The sequence below is a fragment of the Penicillium hispanicum genome (genome assembly GCF_028827665.1).
Source record: "Penicillium hispanicum strain IBT 35686 chromosome Unknown utg000004l_segment0_segment0, whole genome shotgun sequence".
In the NCBI taxonomy this organism is placed as follows: domain Eukaryota; kingdom Fungi; phylum Ascomycota; class Eurotiomycetes; order Eurotiales; family Aspergillaceae; genus Penicillium; species Penicillium hispanicum.
In genome coordinates, this window is record NW_026623196.1 from 1,290,852 (window position 1) to 1,317,008 (window position 26,157).

The window sequence follows — 26,157 nt, forward strand, 5'->3', positions numbered from 1 at the left end:
CATATGAGTTATTCAATTCTCGAATGATGCCGTCGTCATCTCTGTAGTAAATCAGTGGGGGATAGCTAACCCCCGATACCGAGAGCACCTCTCCAGGGCTCACGGTTAGTCCGATAAGATCTATAAAAGACACTCTATCTATCAAAACGGTAAAAACGATACCCCTCTTCATGCATGAGTACTCGCCTACCACCAACACAAGCGAGGGAGCATGGATATTCATATATACAGGGGTTCTTAGGACATTTTGTGAGCAGTGCTCAATACTCTCACGGTGTTCGGCACCCTATCTATTATTGATTCAAAGATATTCACAGATAGATTTCCAAAATCCCTAGAAGTTGCTGCCTTGGTGCCTTCATCACCTGAGACATAAAATGACACCTCAGGCTGCAACATCTACTTCAGGCATGTCAGCCGCACCTGACCCGAGCCACCGTGCCAGTCACGTGCACAGTGTAGTACCGTGGGCCGCCTGACCACTTTGTTCCAGACGGCGATCCATCGGGCGCCTGATTGGCCTCCCACGAGGCGCAGCAGCTTGGCCTGCCAACAAGGCTGAGGAGGATGGGTCACACCAGGGGAGGGCACGGCTCCAGGTACGCACAATCGCACAATCTGGACAAGTTGTGGTGTTGACACACAAACTCTGGTGAGATTGTCTCCTTTGCAACTGCGTTGCGGGTTGCTTGAACGGAGATCGGCGACGCCATCCTTTCTAATAATAACGCGGCTACATCCCGGAGCCCACTTTTCTTTCATTCCCAGGCTTGCTTATCTCACCAGCCAGGCTTGACATCTTCGTTTCTCTGTCTCGTCTCTGCGCCCTGTCTCTCACGTCTATTTGGTGGCCTGTCCTCCTCCTCGGCCTTCTCGCCCATGCCTCGTCATTCGTTTGTGTTGTAATTTTGGGTCAGGAACGCAATGGATCTGCGCCAGGGCTTGCAGCTCCGCGACGAGTCGGGGGCTGATAAATTCCTCGGCCTCATTTCGAATCCCTTCCAATCTTCAGTCAGTTCTTGATCATCGACAACAAAGAGCTCCCTGCTGACCACTGCGCGACCAGTTTACCGTAACTGCCATCTGGGCTTCCTTGGGAACCTCGATCGGAGTCTCCATCGCCCTCGTCCTCCTCTTCTCCCTCTTCCGGCCCCGTCATTCGCTCGTCTATGCACCCAAAGTCAAACATGCCGACCAGAAACATAGCCCACCGCCGGTGGGCAAAGGCATCTTTTCCTGGATCAAACCAGTCGTCTACACTCGGGAGCCCCAGTTGGTCGAGACCGTCGGCCTAGACGCTGCCATCTTTCTTCGCTTTACCAAGATGTGCCGCAATATCTTCATCTTTATGAGCATCATCGGCTGTCTGGTCATGATTCCGCTCAATATGACACAAAGCAAGGGCAGCGGCGGCGGCTCGGCCGATTCGACACTCTACCTCATGACCCCGCTCTATGTCACCAATCCTACGGCGATTTGGAGTCAGGTTTTTTGCGCCTGGGCCATTGACTTGATAATTGTCTTCTTTCTATGGCGCAATTACCGCGCCGTGCGATCACTTCGGAGACAGTACTATCAGAGCTCCGACTATCAGCGCAGTCTCCATGCGCGAACTCTCATGGTCACCGATATCCCCCAGCCTGACCGTTCCGACGAGGGAATATTGCGGCTGACGGACAAGGTCAATCCGACAGCCGCTCTGCCTCGGGCTGCCATCGGCCGTAACGTGAAGGATCTCCCACGAATTATTAAAGAACACGAGGAGCTTGTACGAGAGCTCGAGTCTGTCCTCGCAAAATACCTCAAGCACCCTGAGCAGCTTCCGGCGAAACGTCCCCGTATGCGCCCCCCACGAAAGCAGCGCGATAAACATCCCGACGGCAAGGTAGATGCGATCGACTACCTGACCATTCGCATCCGGGTTCTAGAGGAAGAAATCAAACACGGACGGGCCTCGATCGACCGCCGAAACCCTATGCCGTATGGGTTCGCTAGCTGGGAGAACATTGAACAGGCACATGCGGTAGCATGGACTGCTCGCCGGAAACATCCCAAGGGTACCACCATTCAACTCGCACCTCGGCCAAGCGATCTCATCTGGGAGAATCTTCCCCTCTCGCCACAGTCTCGCAAATGGAAGCGATTTGCCAACTTCATCTGGGTGACTCTTCTCACAGTCGTGTGGATTGTTCCTAATGCTCTTATTGCGGTCTTCTTGTCGGACTTGTCGAACTTGGGCACTGTCTGGCCGGCTTTCCAGACTTCGCTCTCAGCTTATCCCAATGTCTGGGCTGCTGTTCAAGGTATTGCATCTCCTGCTGTTACCTCGCTTGTCTACATAGTGCTCCCGATCATTTTCCGACGTCTCTCGGTCCAAGGTGGTAGCAAAACGAAAACTTCCCGCGAGCGACATGTTTTGGGCCAGCTGTATGCTTTCTTCGTGTTCAACAACCTGATTGTCTTCTCGCTGTTTTCTGCCGCGTGGAAATTCGTTTCCACGGTGATCAACAAGAGCCACGATAATGAGAATGCCTGGCAGGCCATTGTGGACAGTCAACTCTACACCAAAATGGTGAGCGCCTTATGCACAGTGTCGCCATTCTGGGTGACTTGGCTCTTGCAGCGGAACATGGGTGCCACCATCGACCTAGTGCAATTGATCAGCTTGGTCTGGGTCTGGTTTTCTAGGACGTTTCTCGCGCCGACGCCTCGACAGGCGATCGAGTGGACAGCGCCACCGCCGTTCGATTATTCCAGTTATTACAACAATTTCTTGTTCTTCTCGACCGTCGCGATGTGCTTTGCCACCCTCCAGCCGATTGTGCTCCCTGTGACTGCATTGTACTTCGGCGTCGACGCCCTGCTGAGGAAGTACTTGCTCATGTACGTGTTCGTGACAAAGAACGAATCTGCCGGTGCCTTCTGGCGCCCTGTGTTCAACCGCATGATCTTCGGGACCATCCTCTCCAATTTCATCATTGCCCTTGTTTCGAAGGCGAAGGGCACCTGGACCATGGCATTCTGCGTGATCCCGTTGCCATTCCTATTGATAGGCTTCAAGGTCTATTGCATGAAGGTCTTCGACCCGGAAATAGATTTCTACAACCGTGCCAACCTCACTGATGTTGAGGCTATCGGTGCCTCCAAGGCTGGCAAGAAGGCTGGCGACCGCCTCAGCTCCAAGTTTGGCCACCCGGCTCTCTACAAGCCTCTGATGACGCCCATGGTTCATGCTAGGGCAGCTGCGGCACTCAAGGAAATCTACCAGGGTCGACTGGACTCTGGCGAGATGGAAGGCGAGTACTCGGACATTGCAATGCACCCAATGATGGCATCCCAGCCCGGCAAGGCCGAACCGGCGCCATTCGAGGTTGTTCCAGAGAACCACCTGGATTTTTCGTACTTCAAGGATCGTGCCGACTTCCGGGAGGAATTCGGCGGCGGCATCTACGGTCGGCCCGAGGACCTCATCACAGAACGGTCTCAAACACCACGCAGCAACCTGGGCGGCGAGTGGTCACCAAGTTCGTCCCGCGCTTCCTCTCCTGTTCCGTCCTTGCCATCCATGTCCGCTCTCAAGATGCACGAGGGCTACGATACTCCCGAAAGCGCTGGCCTCATTCACCCGGCCTTCCGTGTTCCGCTCTCGCGTGGTGATAGCGGCAACGCGCTGTACCAGCAGTCGAACGAGAGCGAGACGCGCTTGCTGAGCGCTGCCCAGACCCCTGCCCAGACGGACTTGGCCAATCCACTGGGTCAATGGCGCTCCGGGGGCTATGGACCCGTGCAGCAGGAGGAGGACCCATCGACGTACACTTCATATGAAGCGTACCGGATGTCTCGGTAGATTTTCCACCTGGAAGATCGTTGAAAACCATCTATGCACATACATGTTTTGATTGGTGAATATTGTTATTTTGCAGGGTGATGATGTCCAAGTTATTTTTTTCTGAAACGAGACCACGATTCTTTTCATCCCGTTGCATTGAGCGGAAGTCTAGAGATAGTTCATACATACTCCAATCCATGTACAAAATGTCTTCAGTATATCAGTCATCTGGGGTTCGAGCAGCCAATTTCTCTATATCGGTTTTCCTGTACGCAGCAGCATCGCAGAAACTATCATCCCGTTTTAGTTGGACATGTTGTAGCTTGATATTTTGGAGTTGTGATCCAGATGAGAAATAACCATAGCCAGCCAAATGGCTGCCTGCAGAAACAGGCCACAACGGGAGCTTACAAGTTTCCTAATCGGGGAGCTGGCCGCAGTTCTGCCAGTTCACTAGCTGCCTAGCTCCATCAATTCCTGGATCCCTTCCTTCCAGACCGTGTCTGGAGCTGTCTCCTGCTTCCATCCTTCGTCTTCTCTCGTACACAAGCCCCTATTGATTCCACGCCGTTGCGTGTCCTCCAAACCCTCGGCTCCGGACACCGCCTCGGCATTCCAACGACTCACCTCGCCCACTTCTTTTCTCCAGATCGAGGGAATGTGCGGGGAAGGGCGTTTCCCCCGGCAGTGATACTCGCCTTCGACACACACTGGACTTCCCTGCGCTTGGTCTGCGAGTGTGCTCGAGCGCCCTGTTAGTCTCCAGAGGTCATTTCCTTACCCCGGATATGGGGACGGGAAGGAGCGCTGCCATCGAGCAACAGTAACAGCGACAGCACTCCGAACCCAAGCATTGATCGTCAGACAGGAGCTACAGCCTGCGCTGTATACTCCCAGAAATACCAGACCTTCAACCAGCACCGTCTGGCCCTGCAGCCAACAGATATCCCCCAATCTCAGCCCCGCAAGACCATGGCGTGGTATTCCATCCTCCCGCCACAGCTCATCCAGTTTGAGAGCTGGGTAGTTCGAATTTTCGTGCGTCTATTAGTTCCTTTTTCTCTTATGCCAGTTCTTCCCTGCGACAATCTTTGAGGACTGTTTATTTTCCTGTTTGCAGATCCGCTGACCCCCCTCGGCTTCCGCACAGTTTCTCCTCGGCCTCATCACTATCGTTCCCTGGGCTGCGCTCATCCTCCTCGATGCTGGCATCTACATCTACCAAATGATCTTCTGGGAATTCCCCTGGATCGGCGGACGCGCAAGGGGCCACCGGCGACCTCGAGCACCGAGCTTGAACGAACGACCAGACGGCCAGCGCCGAGCATTTGGACTGCGAGGCGTTGAAACAGACACCAGCGATGGCGTGCAAACAAGGCGACAGGCTGTGTCAGTGGAAAACCGGCTAGGGAAGGAAAATGTAACTCCCATTGCGACACATGGGCAGGCATATACCAGCGCAGATGGAGAACTGAAGCAGCGCGCATCGGGGCGAACATAACTCGCTTTGCGCTGCAGCGTGATAGTCGTCGAGGTCTGATTCATTAACTGTTTTACGATCGGGGTCCGGTTCTGGGTCTGAAGTTATGGCGTTTATGGCATTAATCTGCCAGCGATACCCTTATCGGCAGTGTCTGTATGCAATAGGAGGGGAACTGTCTCGACCGGATTCCACTATTTCGGGTTCTTAATTTACCAAGATGCAGCCACGCTGGTTGTGAATATATCTTATGGTTGATTCCCATCCTGCACTGATAAGCCTATGAGTCAAGCAAATCGGATGGTTCCGTCCAAGTGGAGAGCGACCAGAGCACGCAGCCAGTCCCTTTCTGATTTGAGACGCTGTGCGGAGTAGACCGTGAGCAACGCAATTAGCAGTTCGATTCTTCCCCTCAGCATATACTTGGCGCCTCCGTGGTCGAGGCGACACCTGAATCTATAGAACCCTCCACGGTCTGTGATAGTGGCGTACGCACGGCCACCCTCCCTTCTCTACACAGTATGTCGCAAGTTCTCGGTGAGAAGTTGGATGCGTCCCCCCTGTGGCTGGAGTCTCTCTCGCCTTGGTCTCTAGTCGTCGTCCTGATTGCGGGAATCTGTCTCCGAGCCTGGCGATGGAGCCAGAAACGCGCTCCTTTGCTTCCAGAAAGGCCAAGGGACCAGGTCGACGGAGACGACGTGAAAGGACCAGCAATTGCACCTCTAGAAGACTTCAAATGGGAAGAAACTGAGCCGCTACAATTCCGTCCATTTCGAGGGCGGGACAGGTATAATTTGACTATGGGTAAGACCGAGCCAACTATGCTCTCCCTAATAAGACTCCCTTCCTACATCCCTATGTTGGACATGAGGGAACACATGAACGCTGATGGGTTATTTAGCCATTGAGAACTTGGACCCGTCAGAGCTTATTCCGATGGACAAGACATACAAAGACAGGCTGAGTCTACGCAAGACGTTGCTTGAGCAGCACCACGACGTTGTGGTCGCAGTCAACGAGAGTGCCACGGCCGACAAGCGCATCCACGACGCTACCAGGGAACTATACTCCTTCGTGCTGGGCACGTATCTTCCAAACAGATATCCAAGCATGTTCAAGCTCCACCACAGCCCAGAAGACAAATGCGCCGTCGTCGAGAACGCCGTCACCGGAGCCCAATGGCCGTCAAGCCTCCCAGCGGAAAGTCCCACGATCCGAGCGCTCGAGATCCTGGCGCTGACGGTGGATGAGGAGTTCCTCATCCTGCTGCCGGATGCCTCCTGTCCGCCCGACCAGCCAAAGTACATTCTTCAAGCGTATGCGACTTGCTTCCCGTCTGGCTTCAACACGCGGGAGAAGCTTGGGCTGCGGCTGGCGGATATCCATGGCCCTGTCCCTGGATACGCGGACAAGTTGGAGCGCAGCATGGACCGGTTCTTCGCGCGCGTCGAGGTTGGGCGGTACGTGAAGAGGGTCAATTGGAGTGTTACGACTGAGACGGAGTTGTTCGCTGCCTTTGGATCTGTCCATGGTTCTCCCACCGAGGGGAAGGAACAGGCTATTCGGCCCGGTGAACTGAATCTCGATGAGGTATGTGATTAATCCTTGGGGGTTTTGGTGACGACATGGCGCGTTGTGGGTCTTATGCTGATATCTGGGAAGACTGTCCTGCGCTGCGAGCGGCAGACGTTGCACAGGATGCCTCAATCCAAGGCTCTTGTATTTGCATTTCATACTTATACATACCCTATCCGGCAGATAAAAGACGAGGGATTTGGCGAGGATCTGGCGGTGGCTATTGACGGGCTCAAGAAAGGGAATGTGCCAGCCATGCACTCGTACAAGAGGGGTGATGTATGGGGAGATGCCGTGAAGGACTTCCTTCGGTCTTGAGATATGTCTTTGGTATATAGTGCCTTTGCACTCAATTCCGCGCTTGAACTCAGCTGGCTGTTCAGACAAATTTGTTCATTGAGGACTTAAGAGTCGTTAGGCTTCTAGAATCTCTTTCATAGTATCTCACGACGTTTTTTTTTAAATTACTGCAGGCGCTCGACGACCTTGAGCAGGTCGGCCGACACACCCATGGCAGTGACATCACCGCCAGCGCCAGCGCCCTGCACAATGAGCGGGTTGGCACCGTACCGCTTGGTGTAGAAGCTGATGATGTTGTCACTTCCCTTCAGGCCAGCGATGGCGCTATCCTTGTCGAAGTACTGCAGACCAACCTTGACAGTCTTGGAGGCAACATCAATGCTACCAACGTACCGCACAACCTTGCCCTGCTTCTCAGCAGTGTCCTTGATGTTGGCCATCTGGGCGTCGAACTCTGGCAAGCGGCTCATGAATTGGGCAATTCCATCAGCGGATGAGGGCAGCGAAGCCAGCTCGGTAGGGATGAGGGACTCGATAGGGAAGGAGTCGGGGCGGGAGACCTCCAGGCCAGCCAGACGAGCCAGGATGGTGAGCTTGCGGGCGACGTCCATGCCGTTCAGGTCATCGCGGGGGTCCGGCTCGGTGTAGCCAAGCTCCTTGGCCTGGGCAACCACAGCGCTCCATTGAGCATTGGATGAGCCGGAGGCAGGGGCAAAAGTGTTGAATAGGAACGACAGAGTGCCTGAGAAGACACCCTCAATACGGGTCACCTCGTCACCAGTCGCAACGAGGTCCTTCAGGGTCGACAGCACAGGCAGACCGGCACCGACAGTGCTCTCGTGGTATACGAGTGCCTTACCCTCGGAAGCAGAGGCAAAGATGTCCTTCCACAGAGACAGGTCATCGGAGAAGCCCTTCTTGTTCGGCGTCACGACCGAGATGCCCTTCTTCAGGAATGTGGGGTACGACCGCGCAAGGTTGATGTCCGAGGTGTTGTCAACCAGGACAGCACGGCCAGGCGCGGAGGCGAGGTATGTGGCGATATCCTCGGCGGATAGAGCGCCCTTCTTGGTCAGATCGGGGGCCGCAGAGGCTGTCGCCCAGTCGGCGGCGGGGATGGCGGGCGTGTAGGCCGGTGTCGGAGCGAGAAGGGTCTGCGAAGAACGAGCAAGGAGGACGAGCTTAGGGGCATTGGGGAGGCGGGCAAGCTGCGACAGGAAAGCCGTACCAACACCACCGACGCCTATTTCACAGCCATTAGTGTTCACTCGTCGAAATGGCATTCGGAAAGATAGAGGGGCACCTTACCAACAACGCCGAGATAGATTGGGCTAGCGGGCATGATGAGGGTTCAATTGGCTTGGGTATGAAGCAAAAGTGCGCTCAATTAGAATCCTCAAGCGCCAATATACACCGCAATGAATAGCAGATGCGAATACAGCCAAAGATGCAGGAATTCTTCTGATCGAGTCCTGAATGGCCGCGCTCGTCATCTCGTGGGGTCCGCGGGGCATTGCTGAATTAGCAGATGAGTCAGTCTGGTCGCCCGAAAGGCAAGGCCACAAGTTCTTATCGTTATCGTTATCGCAACCTCGAGTACTCAACGTCTCCAACTGCCTGTCGCAAAGTGCCTTCCCGGAACTGCATTGCCACATAATGGCTTCTGACCAGAGCTCTCTGTATGGCAAGCCCAAGACAAGCTCAAGCAAAAAGCGCGAAATCACCTCATCATCCAACCTCGCCTTCACGACCCAGCTTTCCTCCCTCATTGCTCAAGATACCCATGCCCCATCTCGGGGTCGTCCACGCCCGGCCAAATCCGCCAAATCCGACCTGTTCACCAGGCATAATAAAGGCGCCCAGAAACGTGCGGCTGCAGACCTCGAAGATGATGATCGCGGCGTCTTCAAGCAGGCTCATAAGAGCAGCCAGGATATCGGAACCATCGATGACGCCACGCTCGGCCGATCCAAGCGCCGAATGCAGGAGAAGGTGCGCATGTACAACGATATGAAGAAAGGGCTATACCTTGCTGGCGACAGCAGCGACGAAGATGGGGCGGCTCCGCCACCTTCAGGCCCGGAAGATTACATGGCACGGCTGCGCCGTAAGGAGAAGGAAGGACTGGTGGACTTTGACCGCAAGTGGGCAGACGAGGAACGCAAGCGACGCGATCGCGGCGAGGAGTCGGAAGAATCGGAGGATGACGACAATGCATCTGTCATCTCCTACGAGGATGAATTCGGTCGTTCCCGCCGTGGGACCAGAGCGGAGGCTGCTCGTGCCGCGAAGACAAAGGAAGAAGAAGCCAACCACGGCAGATCCGCCCAGGAGCGCTGGAAGCCTGCCAGGCCGGAGAATCTAATCCATGGTGTCACCGTGCAGTCTGAGGCTTTTAATCCAGACGCGAATGTCGCGTCGCATATGGCTCATCTCGCTGCTCGTCGGGACCGCTCGCCTACACCCCCGGAGAATGTACACTACGATGCCGATGCCGAGGTACGGAACCGCGGGACAGGATTCTACGCTTTCTCCCGCGATGAAGGCGAGCGCAAAAGGCAGATGGAGGAGTTATCGAAGGCGCGTGAGGAGACCCAGCGACAGCGGGAGAGGGCTTCAGCCAAAGAGGCCGAGTACCAGGCCATTCTGGACGACCGGCGCCGGCAGATTGCAGAGCTGCGGGAGAAGAGGATGCTACAACGCCTTGCAAAGGGCTTGTCGAATACCCTGCCAGTGCAGAGGGATCCATGAGACGATTCTGGTTAAAGTTTTTAGTGATACCCTACAGTATGGTCTCTTCTATCATTGGCATGCGACGAATGCCCTCCACAGACACATTGTTGGTCAGTTGGCCATCATGGAATGGAAATCACAAGCTGTCATGCTATAAACATAAAATCAGACTTGGTCACTGCGACATGATATCAGAACCAATCACCTCATCCTGACTTGTGTCTTAAAATAACCACCAAATGACAACATGCCATTTTCAACGCGATGAACGAGGCAGCTCTCAATAGCTTCATCGAGACAACCACTAAACACTCCAATCCAACTTTTGATCAAGATCATGACAATCATACCAACATAACTCATCAGTCGTAAGGCCTCACTGAGGTAGCCCCGTTGCGATTGTGTTGTGAAGCCAGTCGCACCAAAAGTTTACCTATGAACATTCAACGAGCAATCATTGCTGTCTCCTGCATTGTCTCCAGGAAGCCCTTGGCATCTAACAGACGTGGTTAGTTCCACCTGATTAGAGATAATTCCCAATACTTAGGACTGAATCAACTCACCACCTCGAGAAGTAAATTTCAGGATATGCTCCCCGGACGCGGTTTGTGGTGGATTGTAGTCCTCCGCTGACATCAGAATAATGGGCTTCAGGCTGCGGACCAGCACAGTACGGGAGTCCTGGGGTTTGAGCCAGCCCCGCCGACCAAGGTGAGGCGTGACGAACGCGGTCCAGACAGGCGTCCTAAATTTCCAAGGTTAGATTTGAGGGCCGGCGTTGTGAGTACGGCTTCACCTTACCGGTTCATGTCCCCTCGGTGAACAGAGGCCTGCAATCTCACAGCCCCGGACACTGTATCCTGATAGACGCGCAAGGCATGTGGATAATTATCGTCGAGTATTTGACTGGACAGGATCAGCTGATGCGAACAACTCTCTAGTGTATTGCGAACTTACCCGCCGAAAAGTTCCACTTCGTCGTCCAACTCATAGTCACGAATATCGGTCACAGGCCGGCCAGCATCCTGGGAGCGGAGAGCTAGGAATGCGCAGAAAAAAGCAACCATGCCTTAATCACGAAGCAGTTAGACTGTGACCTTGTCTGCTGGCTTCCTTGACACGGAACCTACTTTCAATGGTTGTGAATTTGAGACTGGCCCACAAGACGAGTTCGGTCCCAGAGTGTCGCCTTCGGCACAGCTGGAGGAAGGATCCCTCCCGAACGATCTCCAGCAAGTTGAGGGGCAAGCAGTAGTAGTCATTTGGACGAGTTTTGTGAGGGATTTTGATGATGATTCGAACGCGATGGTCACTCTCCCGCAAGAAGAAGTAGACGGTCATGGCGGAGGAGTCATTAAATTCCCTTTGAATACCAATCAGCTCTGCGGCAATGGATTCGTCAAAGTGTTGCGTACAGTTGCAGCAGCTCTTCAAATCCTTGCTCCCGTATTACTTGCTTAATTCCTGGCTGGGGTTCGCCAAAGCATCCCGCTCTGAAGCAGCACGTTAGTAATTACTTTCATAATAAAGGCCCAGGAGTGACTGCTTTCTCACCGCTCTGCCGTAGCCGGGATTTGTGTTTCCGTGTCACAGGTCGTGAAGGCATCTTTGACCCAGTGGTATTGAATAGCGTCGTTGTGGGTCGAGCGACTGGTATTGGTGGTCGCAGTGGTGGTGGAACCTGTCAGAGGCGAACTTGGAGCGTCCGGGACGGAGGGAGGGATGTCCGAGAAAGTGCCTGAAGATGGTGAGAGGGGCGACTGAGGGGAGAGATGCGGCGGGCGAACGCGCTCAAAAGACCGGCGTCGGCGGCGATCGCTGGCCGGACTACTAGGTTCAGCGCTATAGCGGCCCGGGGGTATATATCCACCACCCAAAGCCAGAGTCCCTAGGCGAGGTGCTAGGCGGTCATCCTGCGCCATCTGGAGCGTTTTGATGCTCGTGCGGAAGGCATTGAGAAGGGTCACATCGTGTGTTCGGCTAAGCGACAGATCAGTATCACGCCCGCTCCAGTAGGACATTGGATGCCAACTCTTTGACCAAGTCGCCCAGTTCCCGGAGAAAAGTCTTGTATTTGGCTAGGCGGGTAGACAGGGAGTATTGGGTCTCATCCCAGAAGAATCGGCACATGGCCAGCCATGTGCGTTTGTAGACCTCTGGGGTGGCTTTGCCGCCATCGAGCCGGGCAAAGTAGTTGGTGATGTCCTCAATGGTGTATTTCAGACTCGAGCGCACCAATTCCACATCGTCGTGGACGCGGGGCCAGTAGCGCCGGTAACGAACATCTTTCGACAGATCGGCCAGACTTGATAGCGAGGAGCTAATCGCATACAGGTCGGAGATGAGGCTGGTGATCTCGGTGGAGTGTTCAGGAAGAGGGGCACGAAAAGTGCTGAAGCCGGCGGCAGCGTCCTCGGCCTCCTCAGCAGACGAGCGCAGGGCCATGAGCGGATCAGGCCATACGGGCAACGGTAGATCTGGATCGAGAGAAGACGAGGTTCTGATCAGAAGGGAAAAGAAGAATCGCACACGCACACACAAGCCTCACGTGCGGTGAGGCTCTGCCCTTGCGTCTTGACGTGGTCGCGCGGGAATGGCGGGGCACTTCGCGGTGGAGATTGGTAGAGGTGAACTGCATGATGGGTGTGCTTGTGCACCGGGTCGAGTCGAGAAGACGAGGGTTTTCCACGTCTGATTCCATCCTGTTGTAGCTCCAGATCGAATCCCAGGATCCATGGTTCCGACTCAACTTTACCACTGTGTTGGTTTCCACCATGGGGGAACAGAGGTGTATTGGTGTTGTTGGACGAGCTTGATTATAGCAGAATGCGGGCTCGTTCGTCTTCGGATTCATTTAGAGAATAATACCCCAAGACCAAATAAATAGGGCCCGGTCAAAGAGGCTTTTTAGAAACGATCATTGATCCATGGATGGTAGGGTGGATGGATGAGTTCAGGACAAGGGGAGCAACAGAGCAACGCGGAGGAAGAGAGAAAGAAAACTCAATTTCCCGGGCCGGGACATTTATATTTATATTTGTAGTCGATCCCCAAAAAAAAGAAAATAGGAGGGATAGTCAACAGCGCTGCCTATATTGGAGCCGAGTGCTCACGTCTGAGGGTGAGGCTGTGCAGTCTGACAGTACAACCAATGACGGTAGACATCAATGGACACGACGACGCACTCCTCCAGGTCGACTCAGAGCCCATTATACGTAAAGATTATGGTAGCATGCTGGCTTTTCTCCCTTATGGGCTGTGTATTTCCACATCGCATCCATTTCGGTTGTCCCTGATGATGCCCGTGTGACGGTCCATCCACGACCAATTGTTGAAAGAAAGCTCGACCCCTTCGGCCTCGCACATCTCTCTCACGGAGTCATACACTACGGTTTCGTTAGTCTAGAACACCGGGACTAGGGATCCAGTTCAATCTTCTTTTCTCACCTGGGTCTTCACTGTCGTGATCCGAAACTCGACATAGTTAATCCTGCTCAATTCTGGAAACTGTTCGCTGCGATGTAGGAGCATGGCACAGATTCCATTCGCAACTACCTGGTGTTTCCATAGATATCCCCTAGGATCAAACGTTCCAGGCTTCCAGGGAGGACTTCGTCCAAGGACAAGGTTGGATGATCACGCCAGCGGTAGTCCAGTAAGGTGCGTAGCGGCATGCAGACCTCGCGCAGTTGCTCGGATTCCACCAGTGATCCAAACCACATCTCATCCGGGTCATCCCATTCGTCATCATCGCTCTCGCCTCGCTCGGACGGTTCGTATACATCTACGTCGCCATCATTCTCCAGTCGCAGTTTCTGCAGACTATGCCTCTGCGTAAGCAAAGCCTCGTAAATGACGCTGGGTCGCCAGGCATAGTAGAGGCAGTCTCAATCGCAAGACATCGGTGCTGATACTCAAATACTTCGAGATTTGTGCACGCGGTGATGTACTCGGCCATCCCATAATAGCCAGTGGTGTCAAAAGGACCAGCTTCGTGATCCCAGAGGACCCTGGCTCGGGCTTCGGTGGCGGAGATTCCTCTTTGTCGTATTGCCATGTACCTTCTTCTTGCTCATAGATCGCGCCTCCAAGGAACTTCTTCATCGAAGGCAGAAGGAATAGCGGAAAGAACTCACGGGCCAGGATGCTGCAGTGGCAGTCGCCGTGGAAGATATTCACCTCCTGGAGGGCTTGCAGCGGCATTGGCTGGAAATCGACTCCGAGAGATCGCATGGCAGCGGCGGAGACAGCTCGAATCGTCCGTTTGGCCGGGTAGACTCCCCACTCGGCCTCGTAGCGTTGGATATTGGGGACCAGCAGCAAGAATAAGTGCCAGCCATGCATCCCCATTGCCCGTTCTTAGATCCTGCTCCCATCCACTCAGCTCATCTGGGTTGGTGGTGACCCGCTTCATGAGATCGTGAAACCCTTCTGCACTCCGACATTGCTTCTCATCGTCGAAGCCAACATCGTCGAACATCATAGTACGAAGAGCAGCACTGAGTTGGGGGTTTTGCTTCAACGACCGAGCGAGGTCATGGTAGCACTCAGCTTCTACTTTCACCGTCAAATTCGAGTATATCTCGGATGACAACACAGTATACCATCCTCGGCAGACGCGCAACATATTCTATCTGTCTGTCAAGTGGTCGAAGTATTTGTAGATATTGAGGAGAATTCCATTGGGTATCACCGTCATTCTGCTCGCAGAGGTGGGGTGTAGTAGTTTTGACCAAATATTCGCAACATGTAGAGAAAGACGACGATCGTGTGGGACTTTGAGATTCAAGAGGATGAGGCTGTGAGGTCATTGGGGAGACTAACTCTAGGAAGCGGATGACAGATGATCAGCACTCGAGATGCGTCAATAAGGCTGTCAGGTCAAACGGCTGCACTGACCACCGAGAGGACCTTGGTATGGGCAGCTGAGTTGAGGGGGAAAGTGCTGTCGTTGGTGCGTTGAGGTTTCCAGGTTGATTGGGTCAGATGAAATCTGAGCCTAGACTTTTTCCCGAATAGATCGCCACTGCAACCAAGTCAAAGACAAAGAAACCAAACAGACAATGCATTGTGCTATGTCTCTGCAGAAAAGACTCTTCAATTTGCGTGGGAGCCCAAACCCAGTTCCATACTCGGACTTTCGGGTGTGGAGTGCGAGGGTATACTCCGTTGATCTCACTGATCTAGGGATCTACTGGGTTGCTTCCAGATACCATCCTTGCCGAACGAGATGAGTCAGGAGTACGCGAACAGTGATCGCGTCAGCTTTCAGTGCACCCGAGGGACTCGCGATGCAGACTGAGTCGACACCGAGAGTGATGGCAGCCTCAGGGCTGCCACCGGAGATCCCCCGGACGCGTCCGGGTAAACAAAGCCCCGCGTGGGAGCTTGGGCCACCACGCGCAGACGCTAGGCAGTGCGGAGCTCGTCGATAATGCAGGGAAACAGAGTAGATTTGATTAGACTAGTGTACAGCGGACTGCGCTCGCATCAGAAATCCTGCAAGCACCGTCTTGGCCATCACCCACATCCGCCGGCATCCATCCGAGCTCTCAGAACCGAGAGCGAGTCGGGACCGGCAGGACAGGGGCGCATGGGAGCGCCACAAGAAACCATTTCCCGTAGAAGACACTAGGCCCATCCGTTCAAGGCCCTCATAAAGCAAAGCAAAAACCACCGTGGAACCATTCCGTGAAGCCCGTGAGTGATAACGACGCAAGGAAAAAAACCGAAGAGAATCGACGAAAAGAAACACAAACGCCAGCTTCTGCGCAATCGAGAGTTGCGACGGGACGCTTACGAAGACTCCTCCTCGTCGTCACCACCCTAGAGACTCAAGGTTAGCGGGGCGTCCAGCCAATGGCGACAGCCTGGGGACACTTACGGCCTGGTACTTGGCCTTCTCCTCTTCGTATCGCTTCTTGTCGGCGGCGGCCTTGCTCTCGTAGGGCTTGCGCTCGGAGTCGGAAAGGGCCTTCCACTTGTCACCAAGCATCTTACCGACCTGGCCTGTAGAGAGGGTTAGAGGTATGCCAGTCACAGCCAGAGGGGCGCAGGGGACTGACCGAAGGTAATGCCGGGGTTCTCCTCGCGAACCTTGTCACGGTTGTCATTGGCGAAGAACATGTAGGCAGACAGGCCACGCTTGGGAGCGTTGGGGTCTAAGCACCCGAGCAGTTAGGACCAATGAGGCTCCAAACGCGTCAATTGAGCTCGATGGAAGACATACCCTTCTTGCGGCGCTGGACGCGCTCCTTGCCGCCCTTGCGAGTGGTCTTCTCCTTAGGCATTTTGGGCTATTTTCAGTCGTTAGTAGTGTGGTTCGGAGGAAATGGCTGGCAGAAGGACCAAGTGTCCAGGGATGGATCAAGCGCCAAAGGGGTTGGGAGGGGAGTAGAGTGGATAAATAGCTCAGGGGAGAGGAGGCGACAGAGAGGGAAGAGGAGAGGAAGAGAAAAGAGGGCGGGATATTAGATGGGTGGGCTATATGTGCAGGCCCAAACAAGGCGCGCCTGCACTGCGCGCACCGCGCAAACTGGACGAGACTTCTCAAAACGAAGCAAAAAAAGAGGGAAATTTACTCACATTGAGAGAAGTAAAAAGATCCGGGACGAAAGCGCAAATCAGAAAGAATCTGTTTGTCTTTTTCAAATCGAGTCAGTGGGTGGTCGTCAAGACATAGTTATGGTGCACAGCGTGCGCGCGACCGCGACATCGCGGTCGCGCGATGATGGGAAAAAAAAGGAAAAAACGACCTTAGAAGAGGCGAAAGGGCAAAAGAGAACGCGAAAAAAAAGTAGAGGTGGTGGTGGTGGTGGGCGAATTGGGGGGAAGACGGGGAAGGTGATGGGATATAGAAGGGGATATGCAGTACCTGATTTGGTCAGTAGTGTAAGAGAGCTGGTAGTGTAGGAAGATGGGAGAGAAGGGAGAGGGGGGAGGGCAGTAGTAGTAGGGAGAGAGGGGGGAGCAGCAAGGACTGTTTGCTGACTACTGGAGGGAATGTAACCGCCGTTTCTGCTGTTCCCGCCGTACCGGCCTGGCCCTTTCTCTGCTATCATCCCTTCTGCGCGTCTTGGGCCACTGGAGACCGGTTTTCTCGTATTATCAGGTCTTCCTAGTCTTCCTAGCTTTTCTCTCCCCGTCCAAATTGCATTTTCTACCAACATTCTGCAATCATTTCCCTCGCTCTCGGAGCTGTCGCGTGTATGGGACGGTACCATACCTTCTCAGCGTGTAGTGGAGCACACTGTGTGGTCCATTCTCTTAAAACCGCGCAGTCATGCTCTGTAACTGCGTACCGGGTACGGCGTACGCCATAGTAAAGTGACCTCCCAGGCAAGTACCCAGTACCCTGGCAGTACCGCAATCCTCCCCAAGTAGGGAATCGTCAAACCAAGCCTCAGCCCGACTGATCTTCCGTTTTCTCTAAGCCAATATACAGGGTCCAGAAGCCAATATACAGGGTCCAGAAAGCTAGCAGGATTTATTTTGTGGCGCTGAAAAAAATTGATCGAAATGGTGTTGGACGCTGGCATTCCGGCTCACTACTGTCTATAGACTCTTGTATACAAACATCTGCATCCTCTTAGTATCGCCCTTCGCAACCATTGGAACCTGCTTGCTTGCGGGAAGGTTGCGCCATGGCCATAGCGGAAAGGCTGATGCTCGTACAATGGCACCCTGGCTGTATGTACAGGCAATAAGTCCGAGACGATGTTTACCGCTGTACGGAGTTTGGGGGGACGAAGTACCCCCATGCCGGCCGGCAAATCCCCGGAGACGTAGTATGTACTTAATCAGTCGTCCATAGTAACAATGCGAAGCAGAACAAGACCAAACCATCTTCTCCACCGTCCACAATGGTCCATAGCGGACACTGTCATCCCACCGGTCAAACGAACTAGGTTGAGGTAAGGGTTTCTAGCATCACAATCCCCAGTGCTCAACCATCAGCGTGGCGTACCCTTTTAGCGTAACCGCCCATTGGAAACAAGGCCATACCCAGACCCAGCATCGCGTTCTCGCCAATCGCCCGGCGCTCTGCCCGCAAAAGGACGCTGGTAACAACAGGATAGGTGGATGGCGGCAGCCCACCATTACCGTTATTTAATGCGTGCGGTCCTAGCTTATCATGCGTGCAGTATTGGGCCGGACGAACAGATCGCGATGGGCGGCAGAAACGATTGAATACCGCGCCCTTTGTACATCAACACGGGCTTTTTTCTCCTTTCCCTTGCAGCCCGATCACACCATGAGGATCACAAGCTAAACCGGTGCTGGGCTGCGACGCGTACTGTAGCTCCGGCCTCGGATACAACCACGAGTCGTTGTCCCTGATAATACTGATCCCGCTAGGCGAGGTCTGCAGACTAATGCAAAGGGTACTCGGACAGGCGGCGAGGGATCCAGCTGAGGGTCGGAGTAAAGATCGGTGAAGATGCATGATTGTATATACTTCCATCCCTCTTGTACCAGAATGAATATATACCTGGGTACTCTGGACCATGTCTGAGAAACAATACATCAAGTACCGCCGGTACCTCACTCCGCGTACACGCAATGTAAGAGAGAGTCTGTTTCTCTGTCACATCCCGGTACTCTACATTGTGGTAGGAGCACTGGTTACAAGGGCCGTAATTTACTCTTCCCACTCATCCGAGAGGCGTCATCGAGTGCTAGCACTGATTTATGATTATGCTTTGCCTGTGTAATAATGCTCCCAGGGTGCCCCGGTGGTGCTCCCCTTAAGCATCCACCCGCAGCGACCGGCACTCTTTCTGCTCCCGGCGCAACCGATTTATCACATTGAGGGCTATCGGTATTTTAGGTCGAGTCCTGGAGGCTGGCCCCCTTTACGACTGGTAATCAAGTAATGAACCATCGATAGCATACACCATCCCCCCAACAACGCAACGCGCCCCCGTAAAGCATTACCCTTTTCCGCCCTCCACTCCGTCATTGCGGGTGCGCGGTGATGTCGGCGTGGGTCATAGTCTTACACGGCCACACTACTCAATCGACGATGGCCTATTAATATTCTTTGGCTTGGCAATGATCAGCTGTGACAGACCTGGAGCCCTTCGAAAGAATTGCGCACCTCGGAGATAAGAGAAAAATCAAAACAGGTGTATTGCGTCGATGCCCTGAAAACCTGACTATGGGTATACCCTCGGGAAAAAAACAAACGCCTGGAACGCGCTTTCAAAAATGTCAAAATCAGTCTCACTCGTCGCTTTCGTCCAGTACCAAAGCGCGAAGATTATCGTCATCGGCCCAGTTCAGTCCGCTGCCCACTACCATCGCACTGGCAATATTCTTCATAGTTTCCCATTTCGCCCTGCCTTTCTTCTGATCTGCCTCGAGCCCATCCAGCTGCGACGCGAGGTTAGCATCCTGGAGCTCCTCGCGCCAAGAGGAATCTTGCTTGGTGAGCTCGAGTAGCTGGCGCACAAGCTCCTGGTTCTCCTGGTTGATCTGTAGATTCTCGACCGCGGTATCGGAGAGCTGTTTCGTCACCGAGTCATGAGCTGATGCCAGATTCTCATATGCGAGCGCAAGCACATCGCGACGGTTGACGAGGCGGAGAAGGGCCCTGTGTGCTTTTCATGAGATGCGGTGCATATAAACTAGACCAGGGGGACTGTCGTACCGTTCGGGCGGAGTCGTTGCTTTCAGGTGAACTGCTTTGAGGATGGGCTCGGTCATGAGAATCGTACGTGCAGCTTTCCTTCTGACGGTGTAGGTAGCTCGCGCCTCCAGGAACTCCCGCTCCGCGATCGCGAGCTGTTCTTCGACATTGTCGCCGGACAGCGACTCCGGCTCTGTAGAAGTGTCAGCAGAACGAGAGCGACCACCAAAAAGGTTCCCAAAACCAAGTGTAGAGGCAAAGAAAGAGAAATCCATCCGGTGTCATCCCGTACCTTGCTCGAGCAATGCCTTTTCCAGCCGTTGTTCCTGAATCTGGTTGGCGAGCTGCAAAACCAGAGCCTCCTTGTCCGAAAGAGTCACAAAGTCGCACGAGTCATCTGCAGTATAGTCCAGGAGGGTCACCTCACCTGGACGCAGGTGAGGCAGCGACTGGCCATGTTTTGCAGCCATGGGAGATCGCGTGCAGCGGGCGGCAGCGCGTATCCTGTGATATAGCCGGCGGAGGCGGTGGGGGATGTTCACCTGGAGAGCTTCAGCCCCTGCAACTCTGAGTTAACTAGCCTACTATCCCCTCCCACTTCCCTGGACACTCGAGCTCTTGCGCTCGGTGGTGAGGAGGGGGAATGTCGCTGCATATCTATATCGCTCACTCCGGTGAGCATCTCCTCGCCGATCCGGTTGCCTTTGCCTCGTATGTTTTCGTCCCGGCTCTGAGATGAGGGGACCCTGTGCCTGCGGCTCCCTCACCTGTCTGCGGGTGCAAGCTGACACCATCTCTCTCACAGTCCGGATGCGCTGAAATCATGGATTGTGCGGAATACTGCGATTCCACCGCCCCGGCAGATCTTGATGACTGCCAGAGGCAAGAACGTGAAGACCCAGACGCTCGCCACTGAGGTATGGAGCTCCCGATTCTCTTGAGGCTCCAGTAGCTTTAACTAGACTGGTGCTAATACGAATTTTGGATGATAAAGACTGAAATCTTTGTCTACGATCGGCAATATGTGAGCGAACCAGGCGATATCGAGCTCCCCGAGCTACCGGTCCCCGAACCGTTCCAGCCTAGCAGCCCTCCGGCCTCCCTTACGGATCAGAACGACCTTCAAGCATGGCGAAATCTCTTCATGACAAGGCGGAGCTGGGCTTTGGATTTGTCTAGCTACTGTGGAATCACCGATAAGAAGCTGCGGGAGAATAACGAGCGAACTGATGTCATCAATCGTGCACTCGGCGTTGCTCTCGAGAACCTCAAGTCCCATGTGGGTAATCTTGAGCATCGTTTCCAAGAAGCACAGACATGGGCGAACAATCTTTTGGAGGAACAACAGACCGCTCTGGATGGATGGCAACGCGCTCTTGCAACGCTGGAGAATATCCCTGCCCGTAAAGACTTCCCATTCCTTGGGCGCCCATCCACACCCAAGAAGGACGGAGGTCGGCCGTCTGGGACTCTCCGTGACTTTGTCGACACGGGCGACGTCCATAGGGCTGGATCGGATGCGACAGAGGCGCTGCCACGCTTTGGTAACCAGGTCCAAGAGATTGAGAAGGCCGTCAGTGACATTGCTTCGGACACGCAGCGTTTGGTGGAGGATGTGGCCCCTGCTTCTACGGATGGAGAAGATGGGCTGCTTGCAGAAATGGAAACCATTGCAAAGAAAATTGGCTCGGACTATGAGCACGTTCTCGGTCTGCCGAACAACCAAAAGATGCTGGCAAATATATCCAGGCTTGCGCTGAACCATACCCAGAGTCTCCTTCCTTCCATGTTGGACCTTGGTGCGGATCTTCAACAAGCATTGGAGCAAGCTGTGCGACGCCGTGGAGCCGCAGAGAAATCAGCTTTGCAGCATATGCGCACAATCTCGCTCATCGAGTCACGGCTTGCTGATGCTCACTCTCGGCTGGTCAGCCTCGATGTTGATACCAACGCATTTGATGTGATATATTCTGTTTTCCAAATGCCGATGATATATGGTTCCATTCTGATCGAGTCTGTGCGACGACGAGAATGGAATGGTAAGATTAAAACCGACTCTCTGTCATTAGCAGAGGAGATGGCTGTCCTGAGAGATGAGGAACAACGTCGACGAAAGAAGTGGCTAAAGACCATGGGGGATTTCATCTCCTTTGGCGACTCCACTCCGCCGGGCATTGAGGTTAATCTCCAAGGACAAGACGATGAATGGCCTGAGGTTAACCACAAAGAGATCGAAATCTACATTGAAGATTTAAGGTCGAAGCACTCCTTGACGACCATTGCAGAAGAACTGTATCAGCAGTTCAAGGATTTGGATACACCTACTCGACAGCAACGAAGACGAGCCAAGGCGTTCAAAAATGGCAGCGTCTTCGATTTGAGTCGGAGTTCTATGCTCCTCCGCGGCGATGAATTGGTCCGAAGTCTCCAAGAAGAGAAGACAAAATTAGAGGAAAGACTGAAGGGATCGGACAGTCGCATTCGCAAGCTGGAAGATCTATTACACCGTCATAGTCACCTGAGCCGGCCGCCGAGTGGGAACTTCGGGCCTGATTTCCCGGGCTCCCCGGCGTCGCCCCATCCCGATGCACTCTCCAGACGTTCTTCTGTCTCGTCGAGACGGGTATCCATGACACAGTCTCCCGAGGATAGAGCTCTTGTGCAGCGCATCGTGGCGCTCGAGGCTGAATTAGCGGCAGAAAAAGAGACCGTTCAGAGACTCCACAAGGAGGCACACGCAGAACGCCAATCGAGCTCTGATAAGTACCAAGAGGTTCAGTCTACAAAGAAGGATCTCATTGGGAATCTTGAAGCACGACAACGCGAGTTCGAGGATGAGCGGAGATACTTGGAGGCGGAAGTCAAGAAGTTCCGACTACGCAACGAGGAGATGGAAGAGGAGCTTGATAGACTCATGGATGGTCGAGAACACGAGAAACAAGACGCGGATGAGCGGTTGCGCCAACTCGAGGTCGATCTACAAAATGCCCACGTCGCCTCTGCTGAGGAAAACCAGAGGGCCGTTGGCCTCAATGAGAAAATCCAGGCCCAGCAGGAGAAAGAGCAAGAGCTTCAAGCCAGAATTGATGACATTGAACGTCAACAAAATGAATGGACCCGGAAGGAGCAAGACAACTATCACGGACTGCAGGCTGCTTTCATGAACTTGTCTCCAGGGGGCTCTGTGCCTCTTGAGCTACCTGCTATCATCAAGGCCATCGAAGTTCTTTCTGAGGGACTGTCCATCCACGCCAAGAGTGCCGAGGACAGTGCTTCCAAGGCACTGGCGGAGAATAAGGCTCTCGAGGAACGAATCAAGCAGGCTCAATCGGACCTCGAGGAGCGTTCGAAGGTTTTTGAAGGGCGAGAAGCTGAGCTAGCACATCTAATAGAAGAGCTGTCTCGGACACGGACAGATCTGGAGAACGCGAAGATTGAGCTGGAACGCGAAAGCTCCAAATTGAACTCCTTGCAGTCTCGGATGTCTGCCGGAGAAAGCGGCTCTGACGCTTTGCGAGATCGGATTGCGGAGGAGGAACGCAAGCAAACAGACCTGGCTCAGAAATTGGCTGACTCGGAAGCTCAGGCTCTGAAGCTCAAGAACAAAGAATCCGAATGGGAGAACAAGTTTAACACGGCCTTCGAGAATGAGCGACAAGCCATCGTCCGATTCGAGGCTCGAGGGGACAAGTCTTACGACCTTTCGAAACAGCTTCATTTACAAGTTGAGAAGCTAGAACGCATGCTTGAGCAACTAGGCTTCGCAGTGATCCAACAGGACGGATCTCTTGTTGTCCAACGAGCTTCAAAGCTCAGTGCATCATCTGGTCTTGGCGAAAGCCTTGCCCAGTCTGGCATCGTCTCTGCAAAGCCCGATTCTGCACTGCTGAGCTGGATGTCTGCTGAGAATCCAGAGGAAGAGGAGGCCAAGTTTACGGCTTTCATAAGCAGTTTGGCCCGTTTCGATGTCTCCATCTTTGGGGATGTGGTTGTTAAGCGCGTGAAAGATATCGAGCTGCTTGCTCGAAAATGGCAGAAGGAAGCCCGAGGATACCGTGAGAAATACCACAGGGTGCAGATTGAGGCCCATGACAAGATCGCCTATCGCTCTTTCAAGGAAGGAGACCTTGCCCTATTTCTACCTACTCGGAACCAAACCATACGTTCCTGGGCCGCCTTCAATGTTGGCGCACCGCATTACTTCTTGCGCGAGCAGGACTCTCACAAGCTCCACACTCGTGACTGGCTTCTTGCTCGGATCAGCAAGATTGAAGAACGCGTGGTGGATCTCTCCAAGTCGTTGAACGGTGTTGCGCCAGATCGACACTCCCTCGGGGATGCTAGCGACGGCGCATCATTGGATGACGACAATCCATTTGAGCTATCCGACGGTCTACGATGGTATCTCCTGGATGCCACCGAGGAGAAACCGGGTGCTCCTGCTACCCCTGGAATAGCTAAGAGCACTGTTGCATCTGCACATGTCGATGCTAAAGGCAGTATTCGTCTCAAGCGCCCGACCGACGAGGGCACTGTCGCCCAAACTCTGTCCAAAAGTCTAGACAGCCGCCGCAACAGCTCCAACTCCAAACGCGGCACGCCCACGCCATCCCAAAAGGCGAACGACTCGACCACTGACCTTGTTCGCCCCGCCGATGCCGACGCTAGCTCTCAGCCTCGAGAGGCTGCTCCGATTTTCGACGAGGTTCGCCGTGACCTGCTCCTCGGCCCGTGAAGAAGTAGGAAAAGACATATTCCATCTTTTCCCGGGTCTAACCTTGACACGACAAGCTAACATTCTCTTTCTGGCTGTCACTTTTAGGCTGAAAATCAACAGCAAGAGCTAGCATCCTCGTCAATGCCGCCACCCCAGGCTGGTGGTCTGGCGAGCTCCCCGGCCTCTCGCTCCTCATATTCCACGTCCGGTCGACGTCAAGGTGGTAAGCCACGTCCCTGGGAGAAGTTGTGGTCTCTTGATTATCGGTTTGAGGGTGGTTCGAAACCAGGCGATGCACTTTAGAAGTCCTGGGCATTTTTCTTGGATTTACAGCGTACCTGATGTTGTTGAATTTTTTTTTTCTTTTTATTCTTTTTCATATTGCGAGCTTTACCCCTTGTTCTCCAGGAGTCGCAAACAACGCGACTGGGGCTCGATGTTTGCCCTGGATGAGATTTACTTTGACGAGATACCCAATCACAGTACGAATCACATTTGATCTTGTAGATTGTTCGCTGAAACCTCTTCCGAAGTAACGAGCAGCTCATCCCTATAGTCATGTAGAATGACGGTAGACTCAGGATGACGCTGCTGATCTGATCGCGTGGACCGCTGCTTTCAACCAATGAGCCGAGTCCGTCCCTCCGCACTGGAGGAGGCACCTTCACCCGCCGTCTCTTCCCTTCACTCCGTCTCTGCCCCAAATCTCTACTTGAGAGTATCGGGAGTCACCGTTCTCTCTTGAGAAACAATGTGGCCATGTTCAAGAAGTCCAACCTTCTTTGCTGCAGTGGGCTCCAGCTTTTGAGCTCACCAACTGCAGTCTCGCCACCGACTCGTCTAAACGTCGGTCCCGCCAGCAGAAGCTATGCCACCGCTTCGGATCACCCCGTGAATGAGTATCCCTGGCCAAGCACCTCGTCATTTACCCCCTACGATGTCTTCAATCTCCCTCGCAACGCCCCCTACTCGAAGAGTCGGTATTATGACCTCGTGAAGATCTACCACCCAGACCGCCCGTCCAAGGACATCACTCCGGATATTCGGCTCCAGCGCTACAAAATCGTAGTTGCCGCACACGAGATTCTTTCTGACCCTTCCAAACGCGCCGCCTATGACCAGTCGGGTGCTGGGTGGAATTTCCATCCGCGACGCGAATCACTGGCGGACTGGACTCCCTACGGACCAAACATCTACGCTAATGCGACCTGGGAGGACTGGGAGCGGTGGAACAACCGTCACCAAGGCAAACAGCAGCATGTCGTCGATCACCGCACCTTTACGCGACTCGTCATTTTACTGACCTTGTTCGGGGGCGCTGTTCAGGCATCCTGGATCAGCCAGCTGAATACCGGGTACGAACAGCGTCTGCGCGAGGTCAGCGAAGACGCGATGCGCTTCCTCGTCGGCCGCCGGCAGAGCACGGTTAGCCAGATGCCGTCCACCGATGCTCGTGTGCAAAGCTTCCTCATTCGTAGAGACCCGACTGGGTCCGGTCTCAAGGATGATGAGCAGCCCGTGTATGAGAAGGAGCTTCACCCTCGCCGCGGTGCTTCTGATCTCTCGCAGGATCGTTCAAGTGGACCGGAGATCGGGCAGACAGAGACCACCGAGGTGGGCGGGTCGGACGATCCTCTTGAATTGGGTTGATTTTCTCTATGGCTTGGAAATTTGGGACTTTGGTATGCGGGTGGGAAGGTAAGCATTGCATGGCGTTGTCTTGGGTTTGGCGACTATATACATTTTTCACGCGGTCGCGCACATATACCGCGAATGAGGTACAACGTGGATACTCCTCTCATTTCGATCCAAACCAACTCTGTCCAACTTTCGTAAGAACATGTGGGATCATCTCGTCAAATCCCAGTTTTTTCGAACCGTGCAAATGCAAG

The 26,157-nt window shown here is 53.8% G+C and overlaps 11 protein-coding genes across 11 annotated transcripts; 6 read left to right on the plus strand and 5 right to left on the minus strand.

Moving 5' to 3' along the window:
• Positions 1-924: 924 nt before the first annotated feature.
• N7459_004235 (putative DUF221 domain protein) lies at positions 925-3,847 on the plus strand (the record flags this gene model as incomplete). The annotated part of the gene is made up of 2 exons (XM_056943419.1): positions 925-1,011; positions 1,067-3,847. 2 exons carry the CDS (start codon positions 925-927, stop codon positions 3,845-3,847), a joined length of 2,868 nt encoding a protein of 955 aa, XP_056800302.1.
• Positions 3,848-4,801: 954 nt separating this feature from the next.
• On the plus strand, positions 4,802-5,330 carry N7459_004236 (uncharacterized protein; the record flags this gene model as incomplete). Its single annotated transcript, XM_056943420.1, has 2 exons — positions 4,802-4,867; positions 4,980-5,330. The coding sequence occupies 2 exons, from the start codon at positions 4,802-4,804 to the stop codon at positions 5,328-5,330; spliced, it is 417 nt and encodes a 138-aa protein (XP_056800303.1).
• Positions 5,331-5,830: 500 nt separating this feature from the next.
• Positions 5,831-7,202, plus strand: N7459_004237 (heme-dependent oxidative N-demethylase family protein; the record flags this gene model as incomplete). The annotated part of the gene is made up of 3 exons (XM_056943421.1): positions 5,831-6,113; positions 6,211-6,899; positions 6,972-7,202. The coding sequence occupies 3 exons, from the start codon at positions 5,831-5,833 to the stop codon at positions 7,200-7,202; spliced, it is 1,203 nt and encodes a 400-aa protein (XP_056800304.1).
• A 146-nt stretch (positions 7,203-7,348) lies between these two features.
• On the minus strand, positions 7,349-8,526 carry N7459_004238 (homoserine dehydrogenase; the record flags this gene model as incomplete). The annotated part of the gene is made up of 2 exons (XM_056943422.1): positions 7,349-8,427; positions 8,493-8,526. The coding sequence occupies 2 exons, from the start codon at positions 8,524-8,526 to the stop codon at positions 7,349-7,351; spliced, it is 1,113 nt and encodes a 370-aa protein (XP_056800305.1).
• Positions 8,527-8,840: 314 nt separating this feature from the next.
• N7459_004239 (CCDC174 family protein) lies at positions 8,841-9,935 on the plus strand (the record flags this gene model as incomplete). Its single annotated transcript, XM_056943423.1, has 1 exon — positions 8,841-9,935. The coding sequence occupies one exon, from the start codon at positions 8,841-8,843 to the stop codon at positions 9,933-9,935; it is 1,095 nt and encodes a 364-aa protein (XP_056800306.1).
• A 425-nt stretch (positions 9,936-10,360) lies between these two features.
• On the minus strand, positions 10,361-12,618 carry N7459_004240 (uncharacterized protein; the record flags this gene model as incomplete). The annotated part of the gene is made up of 9 exons (XM_056943424.1): positions 10,361-10,413; positions 10,481-10,662; positions 10,719-10,823; positions 10,875-10,986; positions 11,048-11,280; positions 11,333-11,410; positions 11,472-11,897; positions 11,950-12,394; positions 12,453-12,618. The coding sequence occupies 9 exons, from the start codon at positions 12,616-12,618 to the stop codon at positions 10,361-10,363; spliced, it is 1,800 nt and encodes a 599-aa protein (XP_056800307.1).
• Positions 12,619-13,166: 548 nt separating this feature from the next.
• N7459_004241 (uncharacterized protein) lies at positions 13,167-14,267 on the minus strand (the record flags this gene model as incomplete). The annotated part of the gene is made up of 4 exons (XM_056943425.1): positions 13,167-13,319; positions 13,365-13,431; positions 13,473-13,775; positions 13,840-14,267. 4 exons carry the CDS (start codon positions 14,265-14,267, stop codon positions 13,167-13,169), a joined length of 951 nt encoding a protein of 316 aa, XP_056800308.1.
• A 1,446-nt stretch (positions 14,268-15,713) lies between these two features.
• On the minus strand, positions 15,714-16,207 carry nhp6 (high-mobility group nucleosome-binding protein; the record flags this gene model as incomplete). Its single annotated transcript, XM_056943426.1, has 4 exons — positions 15,714-15,743; positions 15,802-15,926; positions 15,983-16,078; positions 16,147-16,207. 4 exons carry the CDS (start codon positions 16,205-16,207, stop codon positions 15,714-15,716), a joined length of 312 nt encoding a protein of 103 aa, XP_056800309.1.
• Positions 16,208-19,142: 2,935 nt separating this feature from the next.
• On the minus strand, positions 19,143-20,018 carry N7459_004243 (centromere protein H; the record flags this gene model as incomplete). Its single annotated transcript, XM_056943427.1, has 3 exons — positions 19,143-19,512; positions 19,570-19,741; positions 19,841-20,018. 3 exons carry the CDS (start codon positions 20,016-20,018, stop codon positions 19,143-19,145), a joined length of 720 nt encoding a protein of 239 aa, XP_056800310.1.
• Positions 20,019-20,191: 173 nt separating this feature from the next.
• On the plus strand, positions 20,192-24,283 carry atg11 (autophagy protein ATG11; the record flags this gene model as incomplete). The annotated part of the gene is made up of 3 exons (XM_056943428.1): positions 20,192-20,259; positions 20,354-20,465; positions 20,543-24,283. 3 exons carry the CDS (start codon positions 20,192-20,194, stop codon positions 24,281-24,283), a joined length of 3,921 nt encoding a protein of 1,306 aa, XP_056800311.1.
• Positions 24,284-25,024: 741 nt separating this feature from the next.
• Positions 25,025-25,915, plus strand: N7459_004245 (J domain-containing protein; the record flags this gene model as incomplete). Its single annotated transcript, XM_056943429.1, has 1 exon — positions 25,025-25,915. One exon carries the CDS (start codon positions 25,025-25,027, stop codon positions 25,913-25,915), a length of 891 nt encoding a protein of 296 aa, XP_056800312.1.
• Positions 25,916-26,157: the final 242 nt, after the last annotated feature.